The sequence below is a fragment of the Denticeps clupeoides genome, chromosome 3 (assembly GCF_900700375.1).
Source record: "Denticeps clupeoides chromosome 3, fDenClu1.1, whole genome shotgun sequence".
Lineage (NCBI taxonomy): Eukaryota > Metazoa > Chordata > Actinopteri > Clupeiformes > Denticipitidae > Denticeps > Denticeps clupeoides.
The window spans coordinates 1,806,727-1,832,707 of NC_041709.1; the positions used below are offsets into that span (position 1 = coordinate 1,806,727).

General features: G+C 43.2%; 1 protein-coding gene across 2 annotated transcripts in view; it reads left to right on the top strand.

Annotated features, from left to right (window-relative positions):
- Window positions 1-25,538, top strand: part of epha5 (EPH receptor A5) — a 49,573-nt gene extending 24,035 nt beyond the window's left edge. Inside the window, exons 5-17 of one of the 2 annotated variants that reach the window (XM_028971376.1) lie at window positions 91-426; window positions 7,406-7,530; window positions 8,220-8,379; window positions 9,754-9,859; window positions 12,074-12,141; window positions 13,701-13,826; window positions 14,433-14,618; window positions 14,710-14,771; window positions 15,532-15,741; window positions 16,550-16,699; window positions 19,277-19,470; window positions 20,381-20,536; window positions 21,838-25,538. In XM_028971376.1, coding sequence (XP_028827209.1) covers window positions 91-426; window positions 7,406-7,530; window positions 8,220-8,379; window positions 9,754-9,859; window positions 12,074-12,141; window positions 13,701-13,826; window positions 14,433-14,618; window positions 14,710-14,771; window positions 15,532-15,741; window positions 16,550-16,699; window positions 19,277-19,470; window positions 20,381-20,536; window positions 21,838-21,943 — 1,985 coding nt within the window. In that variant the 3' untranslated portion in view covers window positions 21,944-25,538. The remainder of the gene's footprint in view (window positions 1-90; window positions 427-7,405; window positions 7,531-8,219; window positions 8,380-9,753; window positions 9,860-12,073; window positions 12,142-13,700; window positions 13,827-14,432; window positions 14,619-14,709; window positions 14,772-15,531; window positions 15,742-16,549; window positions 16,700-19,276; window positions 19,471-20,380; window positions 20,537-21,837) is intronic. The other variant, XM_028971377.1, reaches the window with a different exon arrangement.
- The last annotated feature ends 443 nt before the right edge of the window (window positions 25,539-25,981 follow it).

Consider the following 25,981-nt stretch of genomic DNA (forward strand, 5'->3'; position numbering starts at 1 on the left):
TCTTTAGTTTATTATAATTCAGACAGAACTATTGAATTCTATACAGTTTATCTATCACCAGTAATAAGTGAATAATTGTGTTCTACATAGAGCCGCCATCAGCCCCTCGGAACGCCATCTCCAACGTGAATGAGACCAGCGTGTTTCTAGAGTGGAGCGTGCCGGAGGAGACAGGTGGCAGGAAGGACCTGCGCTACAACATCCTGTGCAGGAAGATCACTGCTGACCTTCGCCAGTATGAGCCATGTGGCAGCAATGTGCGCTACGTCCCGCAGCAGACCGGCCTACGCAACAACTCCGTTAGGGTGGTGGACCTGCTGGCCCACACCAATTACACCTTTGAGGTGGAGGCAGTCAATGGCGTGACTGAGCTCACCAATCCCGGGCGACAGTATGTGTCCCTTAATGTCACCACAAACCAGGCAGGTGAGTCCAAATCATCCTTAAAATCCTAGACTCATTATTTTACATTTCATTCAAGTAGCCAATATGAACTCTGTGAACCACACCAAAAACTACCAGTAATATGAACTCCAACAAAAGTCATATGCTTTAGTTTACAGTGCGGAGACTCTTTGGGTTCAAAACAATATTACGTGTGCTTAAAGATTTCTGGTGGTGACATGACTTAGATAGCACTGCTGCTAACACCGAGAATAGTGAAATCCATCAATGAGCACTGATATTTGAATGTGCATTACATTACATGACATTACATTTTGGCAGAATAATGTATCTGAAGCAACTTAGTCAATAATACAGGACAGTAATGAATGTAAAGGGACGTGAATAGGGTTGCTAGACATACAAGTACTACTGTCACTTTATCATGAAAAGTTCTGTTGAAAGTTATTCATGAAGGTGATAAAATGATTAGGCAAATTAGCAATTCAAATTTCCACCACTTGTTGGTGTAGTCTCCAGGCTTTGGAAAGTGAATGATTGTCAACTAAATCCAACATTTCTGTCAGCCTATTAGGGCCAGGAAATCTGGATGTACACAGGGAACAGATCAGTTAAAGATGAGTTTATAGTTTATTGTTTAAGTATAATTTTTCACGTTCTGCCATTTATTTGTGTGAGCAGTGTTGCTAATTACAGATGATTTTCCACCGTGCTTCAGCAGTAAAAGGGATTAGTGCATTTTAATTGAGCTAATTTCCTAACTACAATGTCAGCTCCAGTGTGAACAGTCAGGGCTACAAACTGCTTCTGTGTGTGGAGAGGCAAAGTGCAAATCAGGGAGGATTTTTAGTTCACCATGTTTAAGGCCATTTTGAGTAAGACAGTCATCTCACGAAGGCTTTGTGATCTGTTTCGGTGAAGGACTTGTTTGTGTTATGGAATATTTTGGACAATTATGGGCTTAAATTAACACTGTGTGCACTAGTTTGCTCGTATGACCTTTTGATGCCAGCGAGTTTAGATAGGTGCAAAGGAGGAACTGTCATGCATGAGAGCTGTCGTTTATTGACATTGGCACCTCCCATTTTAATGTGATTGCTTTAAAAGGAGGGTGATGCTTGAAATCATTGTTCTTCCTCTGTTAAACCATGGTTACCTGCATGGAAACATGTGCAGTCATCATTCCATTGCATAAAAAGAGCTTCAAAGGCAAAGATAATATGGTACTAAAATTGCACCTAAATCAAACATTTATTGAATCATCAAAGTCATTTTCTCTGATTTTAAGCCCCTTTCCGGTGGTTTGGGGCATCCGGAAAAATTCGAAGAAAAGGTGAGCGCTGCGATCAGTCCTGTCTCGTGTGAACAGTAAAGCATCCTGAGACCATTCATGTGTGGGGCTGCTTCTCATCCAAGGAAGTGGGCTCACTCTCAATTTTGAACACAGCCATGAATTGTACGTAAAGAATGGTACAAAAACATGCTTCCAACCATCCAAGTAGAGTTTGGTGAAGAACAGTGCTTTTTCTAGCATGATGGGGCACCGTGCTATTAGGCCAAAGTTATAACTAAGTGGCTTGGAGAACAAAACATTCACATTTTGGGTCCATGGCCAGGAAACTCCAGGGACCTTAAATTCACTTGACAACCTGTGGTCAATCCTCAAGAGGCAGATGGACCAACAAAACCCCACAAGTTCTGACAAACGGGTCGCCATCAGTCAGGATTTGGCCCAGACGTTGATTGACTGCATGTCATGGCAAATTGCAGCGGTCCGGGGGAAAAAAAAGCACCAACGCTGCAAATATTGACTCTTTGCATAAACTTGATGTAATTGTCAATAAAAGTCTTATAAAATGCTTGTAATTATACTTCAATACAGCACAGAAACAGCTGACAAAAGTATCTAAAACCACTGAACACAGGAAACTTTGTGAAAAACTGTGTTTGAATAATTCTCAAAACTTTTGGCCACAGCTGTTGGTCTCTCTGGTTCTGGTCAGAGCGATCAGCTATGCCTATTTCGGAGGGGAATAACAAAACCTTCCCCTAAAATAATGCCCTGGAGGAAATCCGTTCTGAGAAATATGGCAGCGGCAGCACACTTCACTTGCACAGACTTTTCAAACGCCGGCCTGTCTGCGCTTTCAGATAAACGCAGGTGATGAAATGCATGTTTACACTGGCGGGGGACACTTTGTGTGAAGTGCCGCTGCTTTTTTATTAGATATATTTTAGCGTGGAGTTGTCTATTTCACATCTTCTATGTGTCCCGTGCTCAAAATCCAACCATGGGGCTGTAAGAGCTCTGACAGAAGAAAACGGCAAAAATCTAAATCTGAATAAATAAGTCCTCCATGGTGCGGCCCCGGAGCCGGCGCAGCGCGCCTCGCCTTCAGAAGACACAAGGCAATTAATGGGCAGGGCCAACACAATCATCCGGGGCTGTTTCTCCGAGTCATGTGTATCTAATGATGCCGCCGACTTCACCTCGCTCCCTGCCTGCAGCAGAAGCGCGCTCCTGCGGGAGCGGCCGCTATTGACTTTTCGTTACGGTAATGATGACCCTAATGGATACTGATGCATAATCGTCTTTATCTGAATGAGGCCTGTAATTACTTGTGATCGCCCGAGACACTTGAGTGTACCTGTTGCATGTGTGCTGGCTGGTGAAGTGCCCCTGCTGATAAGGGATGCTTGAGAAAGGGGATTTCACTGTGCCTGTGCAAAGGCCTGGTCTGGAATACCAAACATGTCATCCTTTCATCTGTCTCAGGTTCAGCTGGTGGGGTTCATGGGCTAATGCCGCATCCTCATTCATTTTCAGAGGTGGAGGTAAAGCTAGCTGATATCAACACAGAGCATTTATTTATTCCTAGTTTGGATCTTCTCTCATATGGCCAGATTATTAGTCCAGACAGACAGGTATCACCACACGGGAACTATCTCAGCAACGTCCTCTGCAGCCATTGTGGACTAACATGCTGTTTAAATGGATTGAAGCGATCCGTAAAACTGCATAAATGTGATCACTATGAAATAAGCTGTTGTGTTAATCACCAAAAATCACATTGAGGTAAGGTATTGGTGTTGATGTGGTCAGAGCATATTTTTTACACATCGCTGTAAAAGTGACCCAAAATTAGTTGGTTAGTTAATGGTTGGATAGAAGATGCAACACATTTCCACACCGCATGCTGACATCAGTTATTGCATTCTGGTGCAGCGTGCAATGTTTAACAAATAATATTTGCACATTTTTCTGGCTAATGCATCTGTGTCAAACACCCCCCCCCCCCCCCCCCCCCAAAAAAAAAAAAAAAAAAAAAATGCCACAGATGCATTTTAATGGTCCGAGGCGTGGTCTCGTGGCACTGTTTTTTTTGGTGCGGAGATGATGTCGGTACCCACCCCGAAGAATAGACCTTCGCATCTGCTCCTCTCATTAAGCTTCCCTCAGATCAACAGAAGGATTATGCTCTTTAAAACGCATTAATGATGACAACCAAAATCATCATTTCCATGCCAAAAGTGGGCTGCAAATGAAGTGCTCTGAAGGGGGACATAAGGAAGAGGAACACGTCTGTTTACTTGCTAAAAATGTCACACTATTCGCCGCCGTTTTTTAATAATCGCGGCAATTTGCCGACATTTATAAAACACGGCGTCTATTTCCACGTCTGATTCAGCAGAAAGCAGGTGCGGGTAATTGCCGCCTGAATGGCGCTCGAGTGCTCTCCCGTTTTCTCTCTCGACCAATGAACGGTTTTTTGTAACGTCTTCGTCTCCCTTTCACAGCCGCCGCCATTGACAGCGAACTAATCGTCTACAACGAGTTCCCACACTCAATAATTCGAATTACTCTCAGCTAGTTGCTTCTTGCTCTCTCCCGTCCTTTTTGCCCACCCTTCTTTGACGGAACTCCTCGTAGGCGCCGCGTGCCGCCAATCCATCTGAGGCGAGAAAACCCGTGACGGGATGAAGAGAGACGCCACAGATGGTGGCCTTCTCACTCATTTCAATTAGTCACCTCCCAGCGAGCGCTTAGCCTAATATCTTCATGTTTTTTATGTGTCCTGCGGTGGCACCTGTGTTCCTTCCTCTTTCCCGGTTTCCATGTAAAGCTGCAGTGTGATTTGCCCACCTGGCGAACTTATATTCCACCAAATTGGTGGGGAGGTTGTTAATTACCAGGGGAGTGACACCTACGCCATTTCTTTCTAAACTTCCTGGTTCGGAAATGGTAATTACGACCAGTCACACATTCAATGTCTTAACCTTGAACGATTTATGAAGAAAAAGAAAAACTACAAATCACTAGTTGACCAGTTAACCATGCTGTTGCAAATTTGTTTATTGCATTGGAATCATCAATAAATGTCAAGTTTTACTCTTTTTAGTAAATTGAACTTTGATTATTCATGTGTTCCACCCCTCTGCTACGTTCCCTCCACCGGCTCCCAGTAGCTGCACGCATCAGGTTCAAAATACTGATGCTGGCCTACAAAGCCAAACATGGAGTAGCACCATCCTACCTCACAGCCCTTATTACACCTCGCACTGCACCTCGTATACTCCGAGCCTCCAGTACTGCTCGCCTGGTCCCTCCATCTCTGAAGGTAAAAGGAAGACGCTCATCTAGACTCTTCTCCGTCTTGGCCCCTCGGTGGTGGAATGAACTTCCAGCTCAGTCACTGAGCACCTTCACACGGCAGCTCAACACCTTCCTCTTTAGAGAATATGTAGATGGACTTGTAACTTTCTTCTTGTCTGACTTCTGTATGGAAACTACAACAGAGTGAATAAAAAGATTGTATTCATAGTTGGGGGTCCTAGTGAACCGGAATTGATCTCTTCATCGATGGTAATTTGAAAGCACGTTGTAAGTCGCTCTGGATAAGGACGTCTGCCAAATGCCTTAAATGTAAATGTAATGAGTTGGGATAGATTGGGAAAGCGTTATTGCTAATTACTACAGTTGGGATAGATTGGAAAAGCGTTATTGCTAATTACTACATCTATCTACTGCTAGCTGCTTAGCACGCTAACTTTTTGTCATTGACCCAACATCAAAACATCGGTTTCTTCACATTCTAATACGAGTTGTTAAAACGCCACGCTGTCTGCTTCTCCAGCGTCTGGGTTGAATGTAAAACAGGCCCAGCGCGGTAATGAACGGGCTCCAGTTTATTCAGATATTTACTTGTGTGCTTTATAATTGGCTAAGGTCTGGAGAGTGAATGGCGGGCTTGTTAGACGTATCTCCTCTTGCCTGAGGATTATTGAAGGGGCCGTTGCGCCACATGAGCCACTTGGCGGGAATGATATCTCGTCCCATTTTGGCTCGCGGGCCGCGCCGCCATGCCAGAGGTTTTCATCTTGCCTCCCTGCTGGACTCCCCGAGCAGCGCTTGTTTACACACAGCACGCCACTGGTGGCCAGGGCGGACGGTGAAAGATGACCTTTCTGCTGCCCAGCCGACCGAGTAGAACGACGTGACATGCACACGAGGACGAGAAAATGAAAAGCCTGGCAAGCGCAGAGGTGTAAATGATTTGCCTCTTGCGTCTCTCCCCGCACGCTCCAACGCGACTAAAAATTTGCCCCCAAACTTTCTGAAAAAGTTCCTGGGAGAGGGGAAATATCACATGGTGTGACATCGCAGCACAGTTTGGTGCGTCTGCCATGTAATGTGGCGCGGTGAGTGGACGCGACGTGGCAACGCTTCCCATTCCGAGGCATTAATAAGAGCGAGATCACACGTACAGTGTAAAGCTTCCTGTCGGGTTGACGTGCTCCAACAGTTAATTATCACAACTTGCCAAAAGATTCTTTCTTTCTTTCTTTCTTTGTCTTTCTCTGCTTGTTTGAGACTTTGCAACACTCTCACCGCTCACGTCCTGGTGTAACCGGTCGGTTTGTCTTTTGTCTTGTTGTTTCTGTGGGATGGTTTTCTGATTGTTTTCGCTTTCTGTCATCATCGATGTAGATCAGAGGGCCCCTGGTAGTCTTAAAGGTTACGGAGAATCAATAGCTGAAAAGCCCTGTCTCCTGCACGACTGAAAGTCACCGTTTAACGCGCCGCCAGCCGGTTTAAGTGGCCCGGGCCACCGTCCACAAAACAGCTCTTTTCTGCTCACCTCCATATCGTATTGCTGCGTATTCGGTTTCAGGCTTTTAAGATAGGAATGATTATAGTTTTGTCTGGGCCGAGGGGGATACAGTTACTCTTTGTTTGGAGGGGAGAAAGCAGACATTCTCCCCTCCTCTCCTCTCACTGCGCTTATTGAACTCCAAAGGCTGCGCTCGGGCTCTGAAGCTATCGTATCTGCACCTCGGGGATTATTTCAGTGTACTTAAATGGCCCTTATCTCACGGTTACAGTCTGACGCTTCCATTCACTAATATTGAATTGGATCACATGCCATATTTAGACAGCTACTCCTTTTCTTGTATGTGTTGGCAGGGGTCAAATGCACCACTTGAAATCAGAAATTGAGGTGATGCCTGGTGCCCAGTGGTCATAAGGAGGCTGCAATTCAACTTGCATTTGGCAAAATGTGTAGGAAATGCCTGCCGTTCCTGATTAATTGCCCTACTGCAATGCCTATTTTTTTTTTTTTTGGATTCTGGCATTTCATTCTTCTCAGCTTGTCTCCCTGAGACAGCCTCCAACCCCGTAAACCACGCTTGCAGCAGGTTAATGCACAGAGGAATGCATCGGCTCCTGAAGCTGTTTTCAAAGCCTCTGCCCCCATCATCACATAGATAAAAGGGCTGTCAAACCGCACTCTGTCTTGCAGGCCAAACCCAGAGCCTCGCTGTTATAGTTGGCAAGGCTGCTGTCCTCGGGACAGAATAATAATGATATTCATTTTAAATGTTTCCCACATGTTACCACCAAACACATTAACAGAACAGTGACAGCATCAAATCATGTGACTGTCAGTTGCTGATTACAAAATGTTGCATCAGATCCTTTTTTTTCTCTCTTCCTCAGCTCCATCACCCATCACCGTGGTGAAGAAAGGGAAAGCTGGGAAAAACAGCATCACTGTGTCCTGGTTGGAGCCGGACCGCCCCAACGGCATCATCCTGGAGTATGAGATCAAGTACTTTGAGAAGGTAATCGCCATAACAGATGCTGCAGCTGCACAGATACCGAATGTTCATAGTGTCTGCAATTCAATGCCACTGGCAATGCACTTAGGCACCATGGCCCCGGTAAAATATAGCCTGAGTGAGGGATCTCTTTATTGAAATGAAAATCATATTTCCTTCATCTCAGCCACCATACACCAACTGGTCAGGGCAATAGGCCAATGCAGGCAAGATTTCGGCAGTTCTCCAAACCGGAGATTTTCAGTGCATGTCCCCTCCAGCAATGGCGCTCACCGGGCTTGAAACCAGACCTACCCTGATCCTCTTTTCTGACTGACTGTCGCCCGCCGCTTTGTGCAGGCATTTGAAGAGGAAGAATCGGCGGGGCTGAGACGGAGGTGCGCTGCATGCATGGCATCGGTGTGCGTTAGAGGGTCTGGAAAGCGCTGATATGAGGCACTTTAAAAAGAATAGAAAAGCGATCCACCCTCCTCACACCCTTTCAGCTCCCAGCACCACCCTCCCACCGCCAGTGCAAGGCTAATGGAGGCCATTTAACACAGTGCTTAAAGACACACGAAACCGAGCCTCGGGACCACTCTCTCTGGGGAGATGGCCCCTTCTTCTTCTAAATTTGCTTTGACTACTTTCTGTTCTTGTTACTTTCATTCTAATGACGTCTGTCACACTCCTGTCTTTTTTTTGAATAACAGGATCAGGAGACCAGCTACACCATTATAAAGTCGAAAGAGACAGCGGTTGTCGCCGATGGACTGAAGCCGTCCTCCATTTACATCTTCCAGATCAGAGCTCGCACATCCGCTGGATACGGCAGTTTCAGCCGCCGATTCGAGTTTGAAACCAGCTCATATTGTAAGTAAGGAGAAGTAAGAGCACCAAAGACAGTTTATACAGCCCAGACTATAATGATTGCTATTTACATGTACAGCATTTACCAGACGCCCTTATCCAGAGCGACTTACAGTCAGTAGTTACAGGGACAGTCCCCCCCCCTGGAGAAACTTAGGGTTAAGTGTCTTGCTCAGGGACACAATGGTAGTAAGTGGGATTTGAACCTGGGTCTTCTGGTTCATAGGCGAGTATATTCTTATGCTATATTGTTAACTAGTCAGCCTGGGGTGATAAAATGAATTAACTATGGCTGTCAATCAATCAAATTTTTTTAGAAATAATTATTCTCGCATTTAGCAAAAAATATCTCGGGATATTCATAACAATGCTAAAATATTCATAACAATTATAGATACAAGTGTGAAAGAGGCTTAGGCTGTAACAATATTTTAACAAAATTTTAACTATCAAGCATTGAAGCAACACATCCAGTAAACAAAGCGTGATTATTGGGACACTAATTTTGACAGCCGTAGAATTGTGATTTTTTCCGGCAGTAGCTAGTGTCAGCATGTGTAATGTGTATCTTACCGGCTAAATCCTCCATCTAGAGCCGGTGTTTGGTTTGTACATTCTGGCCGAGCAATGAAATAACGTGGCACACTGTGTGGAAGCAGACTGTAAAGGCGAAAGGTTAATGCTATCAGAAGTACAGTAATTCATGTCGATTTAAAGTGATTAAACACTAACAACATACCAATGGCATTTTACGAACAGATTGTTCATCATAGACAAATTATTCAATTTTTATTGTATTAGAATTCCGACATTCCAATTTCATTAACAACACAGCGCAGTTGTTACTAATAAATAGGTCTCTAGAGCTGACCTAATTTTATACACATATAATTTATGTTTAAAAACATAAATTTGTATTATTTGTGTGACTGTGTATGTGACAAATACAATTTGAATTTGAATAGTCACAGTAGCAATGTATTATTATTTTATTAAGCATAAGTTTCATAAATATTCAGAAAAATTCATAATGTGCTACCTTTGTGGGTTACTCAGATTCCGACACTTAACCATATTTGCACTTCCAAAAATACTTATTGTACAAATCCTGGAGACAAAGGCCAAGTTTGGTGTTTATTGTTGAATGGTGTAGACGTGCCACTCCGCCCTGCACGGAACCATAACATTAACAGAAAGCCCGGACTCCGTAAGTGCTTTTGTTTGTCCGTTGGATCGAAAGTCTCCAACAATGGAGCCAGTTATTTCTTCATATGTCTGGAGGGCTTGTTTGGTGCCTGTGGAGCCGCGATGTGAAATGTTTGCCCTGTTGGGATGAGTGACGGGCCTCAGCACCGACTTTTCCTGCTTTTGTTCCAGTAGTCGCTGCATCCAGTGAGCAAGGCCAGGTCCCCGTCATCGCCGTGGCCGTCACGGTGGCCATCATCCTGCTTGCACTTGCCACCGGCTTCCTGCTCAGCGGAAGGTAAGACACCCCCCCAACAGAAAAGACATTTGGGACAGCAACCGAAGAAAGGGTCCTTTGAAAGGCAGTGAGACAATAATAGGGGATCTTGTAGAATTTTGAGGACCAGGAAAAGCATTCTCAATCCTGTTGTCTCTTTACTGAACTTTTGTATCAAAAAAATACCAAAAAGTGCCTTTCCCAACAACATGGCCTGTTTATTTCCCTTCTAGTGCGCTTTGAATGAAGCTGTCGAATGCAGAATTGCTTTTTTGGTTCAGGGACACCCCTCACATCTCCACAGACCTTCGTCCTCATTAGCCAGAGCTTCTCGGTGGATAGCGCCTCGCCTCTTAATGTAAACGGTCCGCTGGCAGATTTCGCTTGTGATCTGCTGCCACAATGGGCGAGCAGGAAACCGGCCCAGTAACAATATCCTGTTCCACACGTGGTGGCCAACTTTGCATTACGAGAAACACTCCATCTTGATATTATAAAGACCGTGCTGTATCTACAGCGACAATACGAGGAGCCCGACTGCTGTCCATCACTTTAATAAAAGCACACATGCCTTGTCAAGGGTAGCATCAAATCATCGCGCGATACAGGCCCGATTGCATCAAAGAATTCTGTGTTGGATGAAGTGTTGGTTTCGCTGTTATTGGACAGGTTTATATGACAGACTCAGAAATTGATTCATGTGGGGGTGGGGGTGGGGGATTCTCCATAAGCGTCAAAACGAAATCCTCTGATGACAAACACTTGCTTTCGACTCAATTTGTCCCGCGAAGGACGGGGCCACCTCCGTTCCCTTCCTTTTTCTCTCTCGCAGGACCGTGAAGGTGCTTTTCACCTCTGAGCATTTCTCTTCCTGAGAAATTTCCGCTGATGTGTTTAGTTTTTTCCATTTTTTCCCCACCCTTCTTCGTCGTCGTCGTCTTCCACGTATACCCTTGAACCGCAGCGTGACCCTTAATTTGACGCTGTCAGGTCCTCCCTCAGATTTACACCGGGAGTCAGGGGGTAGCGGGGGTCCATCCTCAGGAAGTGTCAGACGTGTTTTTTTTTTTGTTTTTTTACCAACCTCCTACATGAAAGACACGATTGTTCAGATGGGGTCCGGCCGCTCGAGGATAATGTGACTCGGGGCGATTTGCCCGGTCGCCATGTATTAGTTTAGCATGTGTTGTTTGGCCCCTCGGCCTTAAAAATGTCTCTAATCTCATATGGCTCTGGCCCTTTCCTAAACATTCGCTCAATCAGGAAGCTATCAGGCCCTGTGTGACCCTGAAGGTCATTGCTCAAGCGGCAATGGGCTCATGATGAGCTGTCAGAGTATCTGACCTGCTGAACGCGGTTATGCCGACTAATGGGATGTTTAAGGTGCCCTGCAGTGTGGGGCTTTCATTCGTTCACGGAAATTGGTTGTAGTTTTCTGTTCTGACTGGTCCCTTTCCAAAAACCAAATGAAATGAATGAACAGCAAGGATCAGCACTTTCTTGTAATGAATATGTATGCTTTGCTTTTTGAAAATAAACCCGTGCTGATTCGTGCATATTGCGCGCGTTTGTATCCGAATTTTTATCTGGATTATTTTACAACCCCGGGTATCCACACATCTTAGGTCCTTAGTGATTTAGTCATTTGAAAAAAATCACTCTTTTAGATGCATTTCATGGAACCAATTAAACAAGAACCAAAGTAAAAAGAATGTTGTCGGTGGCGTCTCTGGGGAATGACGTAGGACCAGCCAAGCTCTCGTCACTTATCAGCAGTATGGGGTATGGTTATGTGACTATACCGTGTGCATGTTTTTCTGCAGAGAGCAGAGTAATTGGTTGCACTGGAGCCTGGGGTTCTGCTGGTCTGTCTGGAGAACCGGTGAAGCCAGAGAGGAATCAGAAACTGAGTGCAACACAACAGAAAAGATTATTTACCACTTATTATAATGCGAAGAGCTGATGCGGGCATGGTTTGTGGCCGGGTGTGTTTTTCCCCTCACAAAAGCTTTGCTGTCCCTCCTGACATTTTTTTTTTTTTTTCTGATACAGCAGCCGGATGGGCATTCTTGCTGCGCTGAGAGCGAGATAAACCCATTACCCGCCCGACTGTCCCCTGTTTACCACGAGCGGCAGATTCAATTAGCAGCGTTGCGCTAAAAGCTGGAGACGGGGCTGCGGGGGGGGCAGCAGAGGGCTGCTGGGTGAATCTGATGTGCGTTGTCTCTGTCCCAGGCGATGCGGCTACAGCAAGGCCAAGCAGGATCCGGATGAGGAGAAGATGCACTTTCACAATGGCCACAGTAAGTCCTGCGCCGAGTTCACCGAGAGTTCATCCCGTTGCCGTGGAGCGGATGGGATGCGGGGAGGGTGGTGTTAGTGTCAGCGTTGAGGCGTTGTTGTGACAAGCTCTTCCCCCCTCCCGGTCTCCACCGTCCCACCAAACAGGAAGACACTGCATTAGCACAGTTCACCGCTGTTGTGCAGGAGCAGCCATGGCTGGAGCTGAGTGCAGAACCTCAATGGAGATTCCTGCACAGGCTGAAATCAAAAACTAAATCGCCACCAAAAAAAAAAAAGAAATAAATCAAGGGCGCTGCTTTCAATCCGTTGCCAAGCTTGGGGCATGTTCGCTAGTGTGAGTTCCAGGGCTAGAATGATCGCATTAAAGATCATGTTCTGGGTTGTTCGTTTGTCTTCTTCAAGATACAAAAAACTGGTTATTTCTTATTTGAAATCCTGAGGACGCCTTGCACTGGCAAACAAGCCACGAGCTTGGAAAATGATTTTAAAGTCTTATTTCACTGATGTTTGTAAAAACACTGAAACTTATTCTAAGAATTATTCTAAAGTGACATTTTTAGGACAAAGGTTGACTCATGTCGTGTTTAGACGTTTGCGATGAAATCACGCTTTTATTTCTTTTTTTTTTTTACAACACTATAGGACAGTAGGATGTTCACTTTATTTCTAAGCCACTGCTGCATTTCCGCGACCTTGAGAACATGCTCTTGCATTCCCCAGAGCATTCTGCCTTGTAGGGTTCCTCTATATTTTTTTAACGATGCCAGCGCCATATTTCACCGACCTTCATCCTAACCCCAATAGTGATATTCTTTCAGCACTGACAGCATCCAGTGCCACATATAGCAATGTGTGAATCCAGATTCAATGTGTTGTCTTGGACTATGACAACAAAACATTACTAATGAGCTGGGGAATCTGTGAAAGAAACCGAAAAGGAACACGTCTCTTTCGCCTGTAGAAAAAGTTCACCGCTGTGGCTGCAACACCAAGCTGATAGGCTGCAACGCACTCCCGGAGTGAGTCTCAGTTCATTCCAACCTGCATCAATCTGCCCTTTAAAAGGACCCAGAAGCACTTTTATACCGTGTGAGAATGTCGTGCATAATTTCCTCAGAGACTTTATCAATGTTTTTTTTTTTTTTTTGTATAAATTAACAATGTCACTTTAAAACATTCATTATGAATAAATGAATGTATGAATAAATGTAAATATCTCTCTTTGCCGCAATGAATTCTGGAATTTCAGTGTGCGCTTTTGATATGTGCTGTATAATGACTGCATATATTCATATTCATGCTTTGCAATAGTTTGTAGATAATGCCCTCTTCCCGCCCAAGCCTGTGTCATTCCTCACCAACTCTGGGGCTTATAATTCTAATGCTGATGGTAGTCGTGCAGAAAATCTGCCATCAGGCAGAGCTCTCCAGACTATAGCCTTAGATACCGCCCTGGCACATGTTCCAGTATAACACCTTTTATGAAGTGTTGCATAACCCCTCATTCAGGGAAGCTGTAAAGTGGTGCTACTGAAATATTTTTCCTCTCCCCTCGCAGTCAAGTTCCCTGGGGTGCGCACATATATTGATCCTCACACCTACGAAGATCCCAACCAGGCCGTCCATGAGTTTGCCAAGGAGATTGATGTATCCAGCATTACAATAGAGAGGGTCATTGGAGCTGGTGAGTCAATTATACATACAGAAAAACTAGGATCATTTCAGGTCACAATTTTAATAAAATATTTAATTATTATGTTTTAAAATTAATGTAATTTATTTTGACTGCCTTATTTGTACATTGCACCTAATAATATAGTGTTTTCAGAATATTTTGTAATATTTTAACATTTATTTATTTATTTTAGTTAATTAATCTGAATTAGCTGTGTAAAGCTTAAGCACTTTGTGACAGTGGGTCACGTGTTGACATGGGTATTGCACACTAGGCGAATTGGCCCTAAACTGGCGGAAGGTGTCCAAGGATGGGCTCTGGCAGCCATGACCCTGGTTAGAAATAAGCAATGATGATCTTCATATGAAAGCTAAAACCTTCCTTTTTATTAAATTCTTAAATAGGACTCTCAGTTATTCAATTAATGGTATTTGCAGATCAGGTCCTTGTGAACAAAATTATTTTTTTTTATAAATATCAAAGAATATGTAGCGTGGTTAATGGATAGCACATAAGAGCCAGGACTCCCAGCTAACCCTCTCTCTATGGCAAATCCATCTGGTCACAGCGAGGTGTCAGTGCCAGATCACCTACCAGGTCTTGTATGTGTTGCAGGTGAGTTTGGCGAGGTGTGCTGTGGGCCTTTGAGGTTGCCAGGTAAGAGGGAGTACCCGGTGGCCATAAAAACTCTGAAGGCCGGATACACGGACAAGCAGAGGAGAGACTTCCTGGGAGAGGCTAGCATCATGGGCCAATTCGACCACCCCAACATCATCCACCTGGAGGGAGTGGTTACGAAGAGTAAGAGTCGCACAGTTTGATCGAATCAAGAGTCTAATTTGTCTGTTTAATCACGTTTTTTTCATTTAATTAATTTTTTTTAACCCCAAAGGCAAACCAGTGATGATCATTACAGAGTATATGGAAAATGGATCTCTTGACACATTTTTAAAGGTAATGCTCCAATATTACCAGTAAAACTGCTCTTACCTCTACTCCTATATTTATTTCTAATCCACTAAATGCCTGATCTAATGCAGAGATTAAGATTAATCTAAGAAGAATTAATATGTTTATTTAACATTAATACGAGACCATAGCCAGTCTATGGTCATGCAGAGGCAGGAAATGGAAATTATGTATAAAGAGGCCATTCTGCTATGCCGTTCAGAGATCGGCAGCTCAGACAGTTGGAATTTGTCCCCATATGTCATCATAACGGTAAAGGTTACCTCCCCTTTCCCACCCCGTTCCTAGAAAAGTAACTTCACCAACCGTCGTGGCTTGAAAAACTTGAGAAGCATTACAGTTGCTTGGTGTATGTATTTTCTTTTAGTTCCGTTGCGTGAGCCTCCTCGTCCTGCCTCTCTCCTCCTCATTAACATTTAAAGCTGCATATACTGAAACACCGTGTCCTGGGGAAATCTCAATGTGATACACGGCAAGAAAAAATCATAATAGGGGACCTTTAAGGCCTCGTCCACACAGACGTTTGCTGCATTTTGTAGCTACATTAGATTAGTGTTTCAGAGAAAAATGGTCTGTAATCAGTCTGCGCTCAACTGATGCCACAAACGCTAGAAAAGTGCCCGGTTCAGATGTGAACGAGGCCTAAATGTTACGCTAGTGTCAGCTGTTAGTGAGATAAATTTAAGTCAATTGAAAGTATAGATTGCCTAGTTGAATGTGCTGTACCCGGTCGTCTCCCCAACAGAAGAATGATGGGCAGTTCACCGTGATCCAGCTGGTTGGCATGCTGAGGGGAATAGCATCTGGCATGCGTTACCTGTCGGACATGGGCTACGTCCACCGCGACCTGGCTGCCCGCAACATCCTGGTCAACAGCAACCTGGTGTGTAAGGTGTCCGACTTCGGCCTGTCCAGGGTGCTGGAGGACGACCCGGAGGCGGCTTACACCACCAGGGTATGTTGGACAAATGAGCCTTGCCACTCAGTAACCCGTCCCTCCTGCAGTGACCCGTATTAGCTCAAGCCTGCGGCAGCCGTCTCCCTGCACCCATGCTTTAATGTGCACCCAGCCCGCCACCCTGGTCCGACAACAGCACATGAAACCAGCTACAGTTACTAAAGCCCAGTTGCATGTTCTGCCATTAGATAATTAAAGAAGAAATTATAGTATAAAAAGTGATATAGCGCTAGGACTACGGGTTGCATTTTTATTTCCGCAGCACTCTTTGGAGTGTTAGTAGTACCGAGTGATAGTTTTTAAGTTAAATCAATGACTCTCATGCTCACAAATACCAAGCAAAATGCGAGAATTCACATACAGCGGAATTGTGGCGTGATCCAGTGAAAGACGTAATTAGGCCATTGCTATCCTAAGCTGTTTTTTTGTGTTTTTTTTCTGCTAAATCGACATATCCGATTCAGCGCTTGGCACCTACGTGCGGCACCCACTGAGGCGCACACACTAGCTGTCTGCACGCTGCTCCAGATCTGCAAATTGAGATGTGCCTTGGCGAGGGCTGAACCCCCACCCCCCTCCCGCTGGCGATTTGAAAGCATACGCTGCAGGACACCCAATTAGCGGCACTCCCGCCTGAATGCGCCGCTCACTCCGCACTCGTCTGCTCGCTGTCACTCACGCTGATTTCGCCACTCAACTCTCCGTTTTTCCCTGACGAAGTGTGAATGTGATGTGATAAGCATGTGCAGACGCCATCAGACTAATTGTTTCCATCCCAATAATATTTCAATCTCATTATGTTCAGGGGGGCAAAATTCCCATTCGGTGGACCGCTCCAGAAGCTATTGCCTTCCGGAAGTTCACCTCAGCCAGCGATGTTTGGAGCTACGGCATCGTTATGTGGGAAGTGATGTCGTATGGTGAAAGGCCCTATTGGGAAATGAGCAATCAAGACGTAAGTTACAAGGAATGGATGTGAATAAAATGTTTCCGATTAGGTGACTATGGCGATATCTGAAGGCAGAGTACCCAGAAACACACATAGCCCGTCTTCATTTGTTGCCATGATTTGTAGGTTGACTGATCCACTGTAATCCCTCGCCTTCATCGCAGCAGCACGGTGAATGATATGATTTGCCACGGGGGAGGTGGGGAATTGAAGTTTCCTATAAATAGGACGAGACAGGAGAGAAGTTCTCGGCTAAATTGATGTTATTGAGCAACGCCAGTAGGGCCTGGTGGAGTCATAGTGAGACTCTCAGAGAGAGGCTGGAATGAGAATCTGCCGCCCGGGGGGGAAGCCTGAGCTCCAGACGTGAGAACTCCACTGTGAGAGTGTGCAGAAGCGGACGGTGCAGTAATAAACTCGGGCATATTGTTGGAGGGGTTGGATGTGACGTCCTGTGGTAACCTCCATATCTGAGTGGATTTTTTTTTTATGGTGCTTTGCCAGTGTTTCTCCAGCTGTTTTTAAATCTGTGGATGTGCTGCTTTGGAGATTCAGCCATGCGTGGGTCATTCAAGCTAGTAGTCATCAAGCCCTGTGGTAAAAAATGTTCATTCTCATATTCATATTCAATTACAATATACAATTTAAAATGACTTATGTTTGATTCCATTTACTCACAAATGTTTCCAGTGCCCTAAATGACTTCAGAAAGTCCCAGAACATTCTAGATTGTTTCATAATTTTTCAAAAACAAGAGTGGCTATTTTACTTCAGGCAGAACACTACATATGCTTCATTAGAACTTGCATGAATATCCCTGAAAAATAGTCACTCAAAAAATTCTTAAGACCAGTAGTCATTAAGCCTTGTTGTAGCATTTGATCATACCATTTACCATGTCACACCAACTCAAAACTGACATTTCTACAGAGCTTCAGCTTTGATATTACCTTTGTGAAAAATAATATTTAAAACGACACCTGTTAGATCAAAGGTGTTTGAATAATAAAATGCTTTAGGACCTTTCAGAACTTTTTAGAATCTTCCAGAACTTTCTGGAATGTTTCTGAATCATTGAGATTTTTCAGAATTTCAATATACATTTTAATTTAGACCGAAGCAGAAAATGCACTAATAAACTCCAGATTATGGATTTAAATGGAGATCCTTTGGTATTTCTCCAGTGGCTTTGAAATCTGTGGATTTGCTTAATTAGGACTTGAATATCCCGGAAATATTCACATTTGTTCATACCTACAATTTAATTTGCAGAACCATCTAGGAACTGCCAGAATATTCTAGGACCACGTAGCAAGACCAGCCCAAGCAAACACTAGTGGTGATACACATACAGGGTGGCACAGGTGAACACATTCAAAGGAAAACTGCTCCGATCTTCTTCCTTTATCCTTGGTGCTTGGAAAAGAGGGATTCCATTATGAAGACATTATGCACAGCCACAGCGTTCCTGCATGTTTATATAGGAATGCAACAGTTGCATGACTTTTAAAATGTCACTTGCGATAGCATGCTTTAAAGACAATTATTTAAAAATAGGAAGAGTGTATAGGGAAATGTTCACTATTAATTCTTTAAATGCCTCTTCAAGTGCCCTGTGTTGCATTCCTTCCTTCTTTTGATGTGGAGATGCTGCCACTTGACAGGAGGTAAATCGGGCGTGTGTGTCTGAGGGGAATGAAAGGGGGGCACAGCGGCATGCTTCACTCGCCAGAGCGGCTCCCACAAGGAGGTGCAGCCCTCAGTCATGTTTATATCAAGCTACCTGACCTTTTTTCTCCTCTCCCAGTCTCCCCATGATGGCTTCATCCAAGCCTCAGATCATTAATTCTGCTACATCATTAATCCCTCTGTCTCTCTCTCTCTCCCTCGCTCGCCCTCTCACTCGCTCTCGTATGGTTGGGAAGGGAACGTTTGATGTTTTATGTAATACTTTCATGAGGATTTCCTCAGATCTCCCTGCACTGCTAGAGAAAGTCTTTTTTTTTTCAGAGACTTTGCTGTGGGGGTTTGTTTCTATACTGCTCTTGTTTTTGGAGTGTGTGTCAGAGGGGTCTGGAATTATTCCCAATAAATCCTTTCCTTCTGACATAAACAAACTCAATTGTTCTGATAAATCAATTTCCAGTGATGGGTCTGCATTCTTATTATTTGAAGAGACTGTGGATGGCATCAATAACTCCACAATTGTTTACCTGATAGATGTTGTCTGTAACATGGCTTTTGATGGACAGATTCAGATCGTGGCCTTCTTGGTTTAAATGTGAGATGTTTGTGTCCACTGGCCACTTCATAGTGCACCTTTATTGGGTTCTTCAACCTTATAAACACTTTAAAGATCTGTTCAGCACCCCAGTGCTGCTAGATTGGCTAGTCTCTGTCCTAGACATATTAGCTGCGTAGATCCAGAGTTGCCAGTTTAGCATTTCCATCTAGAATGCAGAGTAAAAAGGGGCAGTGGAGGCCTAGCGGTTAAGGAAGCGCCACTGAGCAAAGCACCGTCCCCACATACTGCTCCCCACAAGGGACATTCACTTCACTAAAATACACGTTTGCTGCCTTCAGGTAATTAAGGCTGTGGAGGAGAACTACCGGCTGCCGGGACCCATGGACTGTCCCGCAGCTCTCTACCACCTCATGATGGACTGCTGGCAGAAGGACCGGAACTGCCGGCCCAAGTTTGAGGAGATTGTGAGCCTACTGGACAAACTCATCCGCAACCCGAGCAGCCTGAAGACCCTCATCAACTCCTCAAACAGGTAGAGGGCCAAGAGTTTCTATTTCCCATTTAGCGGTAATCTGTATAAACTCCAAAAGAGTTCATAATAATGAAGTGGCCATTAGCAAAGGTGTCAAAAAAAGAAGAGGATCTGCAAATTATGCAGAAATCCATGTAACTGAGTTCGTAACACTTCTGCACATGGCTGTCAGGGAGAATAAAGATTTAATGACACTGGAAACAAATAAGCACTTTCGCCTCGCGATTCAACATTGAGCTGAGAGGAAGTGACAGCGTACAAATGACTTCCAATTACGTGAATTACATGGTATCAAATGTATTTCACGCCGCTCGGGTGGACATTTTTTTTTTGCGTGTTAGCCATAGCCATTTATCTGTAGCCTAATTGCATTATGCAATTACAGTCCTGTTTAATAAAAATTTGATTTGCAAGGAGAGTTTTTTTTTTTTCCCTCTGTGGCCATGAACACCCTGTAATTGTATTTTGTTTCCATGCTCGGCAAACCTCGGACCTTTTATGGAACAATTATTAGAGATTCCCATATTGATTTTTCTATTTCTGCAAAAGTAAGCTAATCTTGCATGCAGCAAATTGCCCCCTGAGCATCTGATTCACAACAAAGTAGCGCTGCATGCAATTTGCTCAGATCATAGATGACTTCTTTGTGCCTCAATAAGCCGATAAATCATCTTACACAAGGCCAGCATCACACAGTGAGAAGGAAGATGGGAATGGCAATAACCAGTGGGCATCCGATTGAAGTTGTTCATGTTTACTCGCCGTTATCAATGTCAAGTGAAATGATTGCGGCCCGTGACGCCCGGCTGTCGGTTATTTCTTCATCGGCGGTGGGAGCTTCGAGCCAGAGACGCTCTGCCATCTGATTTATGCATCCATTTGTTCACTGGTCTATTTGTCTTTCCCACAGGGTGTCCAATTTATTAGTGGAGCACGGGAGCGCAGAAAGCACTGTCTACCGATCTGTTGGGGAATGGTTGGAGGCCATAAAAATGGGTCGATACACAGAGCTTTTCATGGAAAGTGGATATACTTCAGTGGAGGTAGTCGCTCAGATGACCTTGGAGTAAGTCTGCCGTTGGATGTTTCTCTTGCATGATGCCTGCTTTTCTTTCATCACCTTAGAAATGAAACCGCAAACTCAGCATAAAGATTCGTAATTCAGAACACACTGATGAATGCAATTCACTGAAGGAAGCACAAAATAGGGACAAACGGAAAATGCTGCGGCTGTCACTTCGGTAGCCAAATGGCTTCAGGGTCAGTGAGGTATTATGCCTCCTCACCTGCTTTCGCTGGTCAAGCCTTAATTTACAATTGTCAAATTAAAAGTGAAACTCATTTTGCAGTCTCAACACATTCTCCTAGACCATTTATATTTGCTATATCTACACACTTGATGTTTGTGTGTAGATATTTCATGCAATTTGTTTTATGACCAAACGACCACTGCTGACCAGATATTGTTTGGAGTGGCACTACCACCAGCGATACTGGAAAGTATCCGAAGTGGATGAGGAATTGTACACTTTTTAGTATGACTGCTGCAAATATTTCCAAATATTACCTAGAGCCAAGTTCAGAATTTTACTCAGTGCTGAGTGATACTGCGCATTTAGTGACCAGACAGCCCATAATTGAAATTGGAACATATAATTGGAACTGTATTGAAATGGTAAATATATAGTACATTACACAGACATTCTTAATTTTGTGTTCATGTTGTAATGTTCACTTGCGCATTTCAATTTGTCATAAACAAGAATGTCAATGTATTGCATCAGTTTGAATTTCATTATGAACATATTATGTGAATAATTTCATTTAGTTTTTTCTTAGCACTTTATTAGTGCATCTCAGCAAATGTAAACAAATGTATTAATTCTCAGTCTCAGGGAAACCTTTGACCCTTCAGCCCCATGTATTGACTGTATAAATAATTAATTTAGCATATATGCAGGTCTACCTTTGGATTAACGCACGAAAACGCCGGACATTTTGAGTTGCATTGTTTACTCACTATTGCTAATTTGCACAATATATGCAGTTAATTGCCTACACTTTGACAAAAATTCATCTGTCTAACCGCAAATCTAACCAACCAACTTCTCAATTGTTCCAAATCTAACCCGAGGTGTGTCTGAATCATCCACAGTGGCACATTTGTTCACCTACTCTGTCCGAACAGTGTTCCGTTTCCTTTCATATCAGTGTCATTGACGCAGCTCATTGATGCCATCATGTTCACACAGCAGATAGAATTGGCAGAGAAGCCCCTATGGCTCTCTTTGTGCTCAGCGATGCAGCTCTTTCACAGGGTTGCATAAGGTGTCTGTCTGGCCCCTAATCAGCCACGTGTCTTTGCAGGGATCTGCGAAGGGTCGGGGTGAGTCTCGCCGGGCACCAGAAAAAGATCCTCAACAGCATCCAGGAAATGCGGGTGCAGATGATCAACCCCACCGTCCCCATCTGACGACGTGCAGAACTGAGAAGCCTAGCACTTTCTACCACCACCAACATGTATTTATTGAACGCAACGATTGGAAAATGTGGGGAAAGCTTAAACTATGAAGGAACAATGCAGCAGTTGGAACGCCAACGGACATTTGGCTCTATGGTTGGGTTTTTTCGCACATCTGGGCAGTTTACTGGGGGAAAAGAGGGCCGCAGAGCAGACGAGACAAGATGTTGGAAGTGTGGCACATTCCCAAGCGTGACGCCGCCGCAGGGTCACTGGTGCCTGGGCTGAATGTATAGCACTTTTTTTTTTCCTCCCAGACCTCATTCAAGGACTGAATTACCTCCAGAATCACCACAGTCTCGCTCAGCTCCAGGACGTTTCCTCCCGATCGCACCACAACCGGATTCATGCAGTAAGAACGTACTCCGTATCACGTGATGAAATAAGGAACTGCTGTGTATTGAAAAGCAATATTAGACTTTTTTTTTTTTTTCCTCTTTGTAAATTCTGCAGGAAACTATGGGCGTGTAGGAATTCTCGGTTTTGCACAGAATGTGTCTCAGTGACTGGGGACACGTGGAGAATTTCTTGGTGTATTTATTTCCCGAGCGCGGGCGACGTGTTACCTGTAAATAGATTTGTACAGTCCAAGCAGACAGAGTGAATATTTCCATCCGTGTTCACATGGGCTTCATCTGCATTTTGCTGGGCCGGAGCGATATTGAGCGGATTCGTGAACGCCTCCGCCGCTCTCTGCAGCGCTGATGAACACGTGTGCACTTGTGTGTGAAATCTGATGTCGTGTTTTTTTATTTTTGAGCCTGTTGATAATGAATCTTTGTTGTGTATTATTCAAACGCTCATGGCTCCGTGCTCCATCTGTGATCCTGTCACGGATTTCCCCCCCGGTCTCTTGTACTTTTCTGGCACGTGAAAAGTGCTTCGGAAGGCTTAGCTGTCAATCAGCCTTCTGCCTATGAATGTCTCAACTCTCCACCCCCATCGCGAACACTGGCATTACGTGACTACTGAGCTTGGCAGACATAAGGCAGCGGTTTTAGGTTTTTGGCTTTGATTGTATCCCAGGTTTCTGTGGAAAACTCACCCCCCTCCCCTGCGCATTCATTAATCACTCGGAGTGGACTAGCCTGTGATCTTATTACTATTGGCATCTATTAGGATTTAATGAAGCATAACGTGTTTTTTGACACAGCCCTGTTATTGGCTACACCCTGGTGTTCACACATAGGGCACTACTTTTGAACTGGTGCAAAACATAGCATGAAGCATGAGGTATGTTTGTTGGTGTTTAAAATAATTTCTGTCGCTATGAGCATAGTTGTTTAAATTGGGATGAGCCTAATGATGGGCAACTCTTGCAGACAGTTCCTGATTATTCATTATCTAAATCAGCGCCCATCAATATTTCAAATGCACATTTTATTTAAATCAATCCTCTGACGTTAGACTTGCAAACAGGCCCTATGCTTAGTGTGTAGTGCCAGTTAGAAAATAGTGCCCATAATACATAATGAGAGGGTAAATATTCCCATAATATTTGGCACAACAATACTTGAAACATTTGATTACATTCTAAAAAACAATAAATACAATAAGAATAATAAACCATAAGTCAAACCTCTTTCTGAAATCACCCAGTCTTTTTTCAGTCTTTTTTCAAAAAGGACCAAACCATTTATCCAACAGACAGCAATCAATTATCTTAACATTTAACATTTACAACAGATCTTAATAATCAAATTGCCCATTCATAAAATAATAATATGCATTTTACATTAAAATGACATATACACAGATTAATTTATAAATTATTTTACACAGCTACCAGGAAATCCAACACCATTTTGTAAACCCTTTGCTTTGCCCCTTCCCCAGCACCCAGGAATCATTTAAAAGTCCCCACAGATTTTTTTGATCAAACATTAGTTTCTGATATTATTTTTGAATATTTATCATTTGAATTTTTAATTATCAAAATCAGTTTGTTCTTAGTCAGCCGGTCCAAATCACAAACTAACGGAATGTTTGTTATTATTTTTATACAGGAACACTGCACACTGACCACACATCAGGCAAGAACTATACAATCCATAAAAGTAGTTACCATTATATGGCTGTTTATATGGAGTATCTACTACTAGTAACAGGGTTTTAATTTAATCACGTAGATGCTAACTGCAAGTCTTTCTGAATGTCACTCTTTTGGGTATTGGTATATACCTGTCAGATATTACACTGGCAGAGGAGTTACTGCTATGACACACACATGCACATGTGCCTGACTTGTTTAATCTTTAAACTTGCGACACTTAAGTACCCATTCTTGCAATTTATACTTGATTTAATGGCCATAAAGGCAGTTTACCCCACATGATGCTACCGCACAAAAATAGAGGAATCTTGTAACTTAAAACTTGTACAAACCCAATTTTCATAGCACTTTAGGAGAGATGTCTCTCCTTCAAACCATATATGAAATAACAAAAATAAAATAGGCAGATGTTGTAGTTAAATAGATGTTGCGATTTTCTCAAAGGCTCAGTCATTAGCATAGAATTAAAATTCTAAAAAGTATTTTAAAATGCCATTGGTATGTGAATACAATTCTATAAATAATTGCGTATGTTTGATTGGTTCTAAGTACAATTTTAAAAACCATGAAGGACTTTGAATAAGAGACCGTTTGATTCTCCATCAGTGCTCTTGAACCATATTTTCTGTTTTTCATTGTGAAATGTGTAATAAAACCAATGTAAAAAAAAAAAAAAGACACTTCTGCCTTCTGAATGTCTGAAGCTACCTACTGAAATTATGCACATTCTCTATGTGTGTTTGTCAAGGCCAATGCATTTATATCAATTTAGGGACCTAATATCATGAAACAAAAGCGTGTTTTTATCATTATTTTTTCCACTTCAGGAAAATTGAAAATGGTGTAGTATGCGGCAGTATTGTGGTGTTTTGGTCCAATTTCATGAATTCTGTAAGACCTTTTGTAAACACTTTGTGAAAGCAAAATTATCAACTTATCATTGATCATGAAAATAATCCATCCTGCTAATGCAACTTTAACTAGATTTGATGCCACTCAAAAGAGCGTTGACAAATGGCATCTTCTCGTAATATTTGGTCGCATGTTTTTTTTTTTTTTCCACATTTCTTCCCCAGACATTGCTGAGATTGCAATAGAGAGACTCTGACACAATTACAATAAAAAAAAGTCAAAATTAATCAAATGCAGCCCCAAGTCACAGAAACCTGAGAAGCACGGGGACTGCAGCACAGAGGCAGATCTGTTGCCTGGACTTTCTTATTCTCCTGCAGGATTATGCGCGGGTTTGCATGGTGTTAAGGTTCTTCCTGATGAGGCTTCTGCTCAGTTAAAACATTCACCTCATGATGCAGTTCTGCTGTATATGTTCCATGAAGAAGAGCAAAAGCACAGAAAAAAAAATGGCTGTTGTAATATCTGTTTGTCTGCCCTCTTATGGTGTATCTGTTTTGTTTTGTGTAAATGTTTTTGTAGTGTAATATATGAAATTTTATATATTTTTAAATAAATGTCAAAACAACAACATCAACTAAACTTGCAATGTTTCTCAATTTATATAACCGAGTCAAGATTGTGATTCATCCAATGGTTCCTCATGTTGAAATTTTGTTCAATTAAATTGAGGCAAGTGTTATTTGGATTTTATTCATTTGTTAATGAAGAGCAAATGCATTTCACATTCACACTTTGAAAGCAGAATGGACAAACACAATGTCTTTCTGTTCACCACCTTCCCACAAAGTCTGGAGCTCCAGATCCGCGTGATTTTGTTTTTGGCAGCCTGTTATGGACAGATTCACAGTTATGCTGTGTTCTACCCATACCCTAATTTCTCTCTCTTGTTCCTTAATTTTTTGTTTCCTGCTTTTGTCTGCTTTTGTGTAGTTATTAATTTAATCATTGTTAAGAATAACAAAATATAAAGCATTAGCAGTGACAGTTAGCATAGTACTTTCTCCAAAAAAATCCAACAGAAA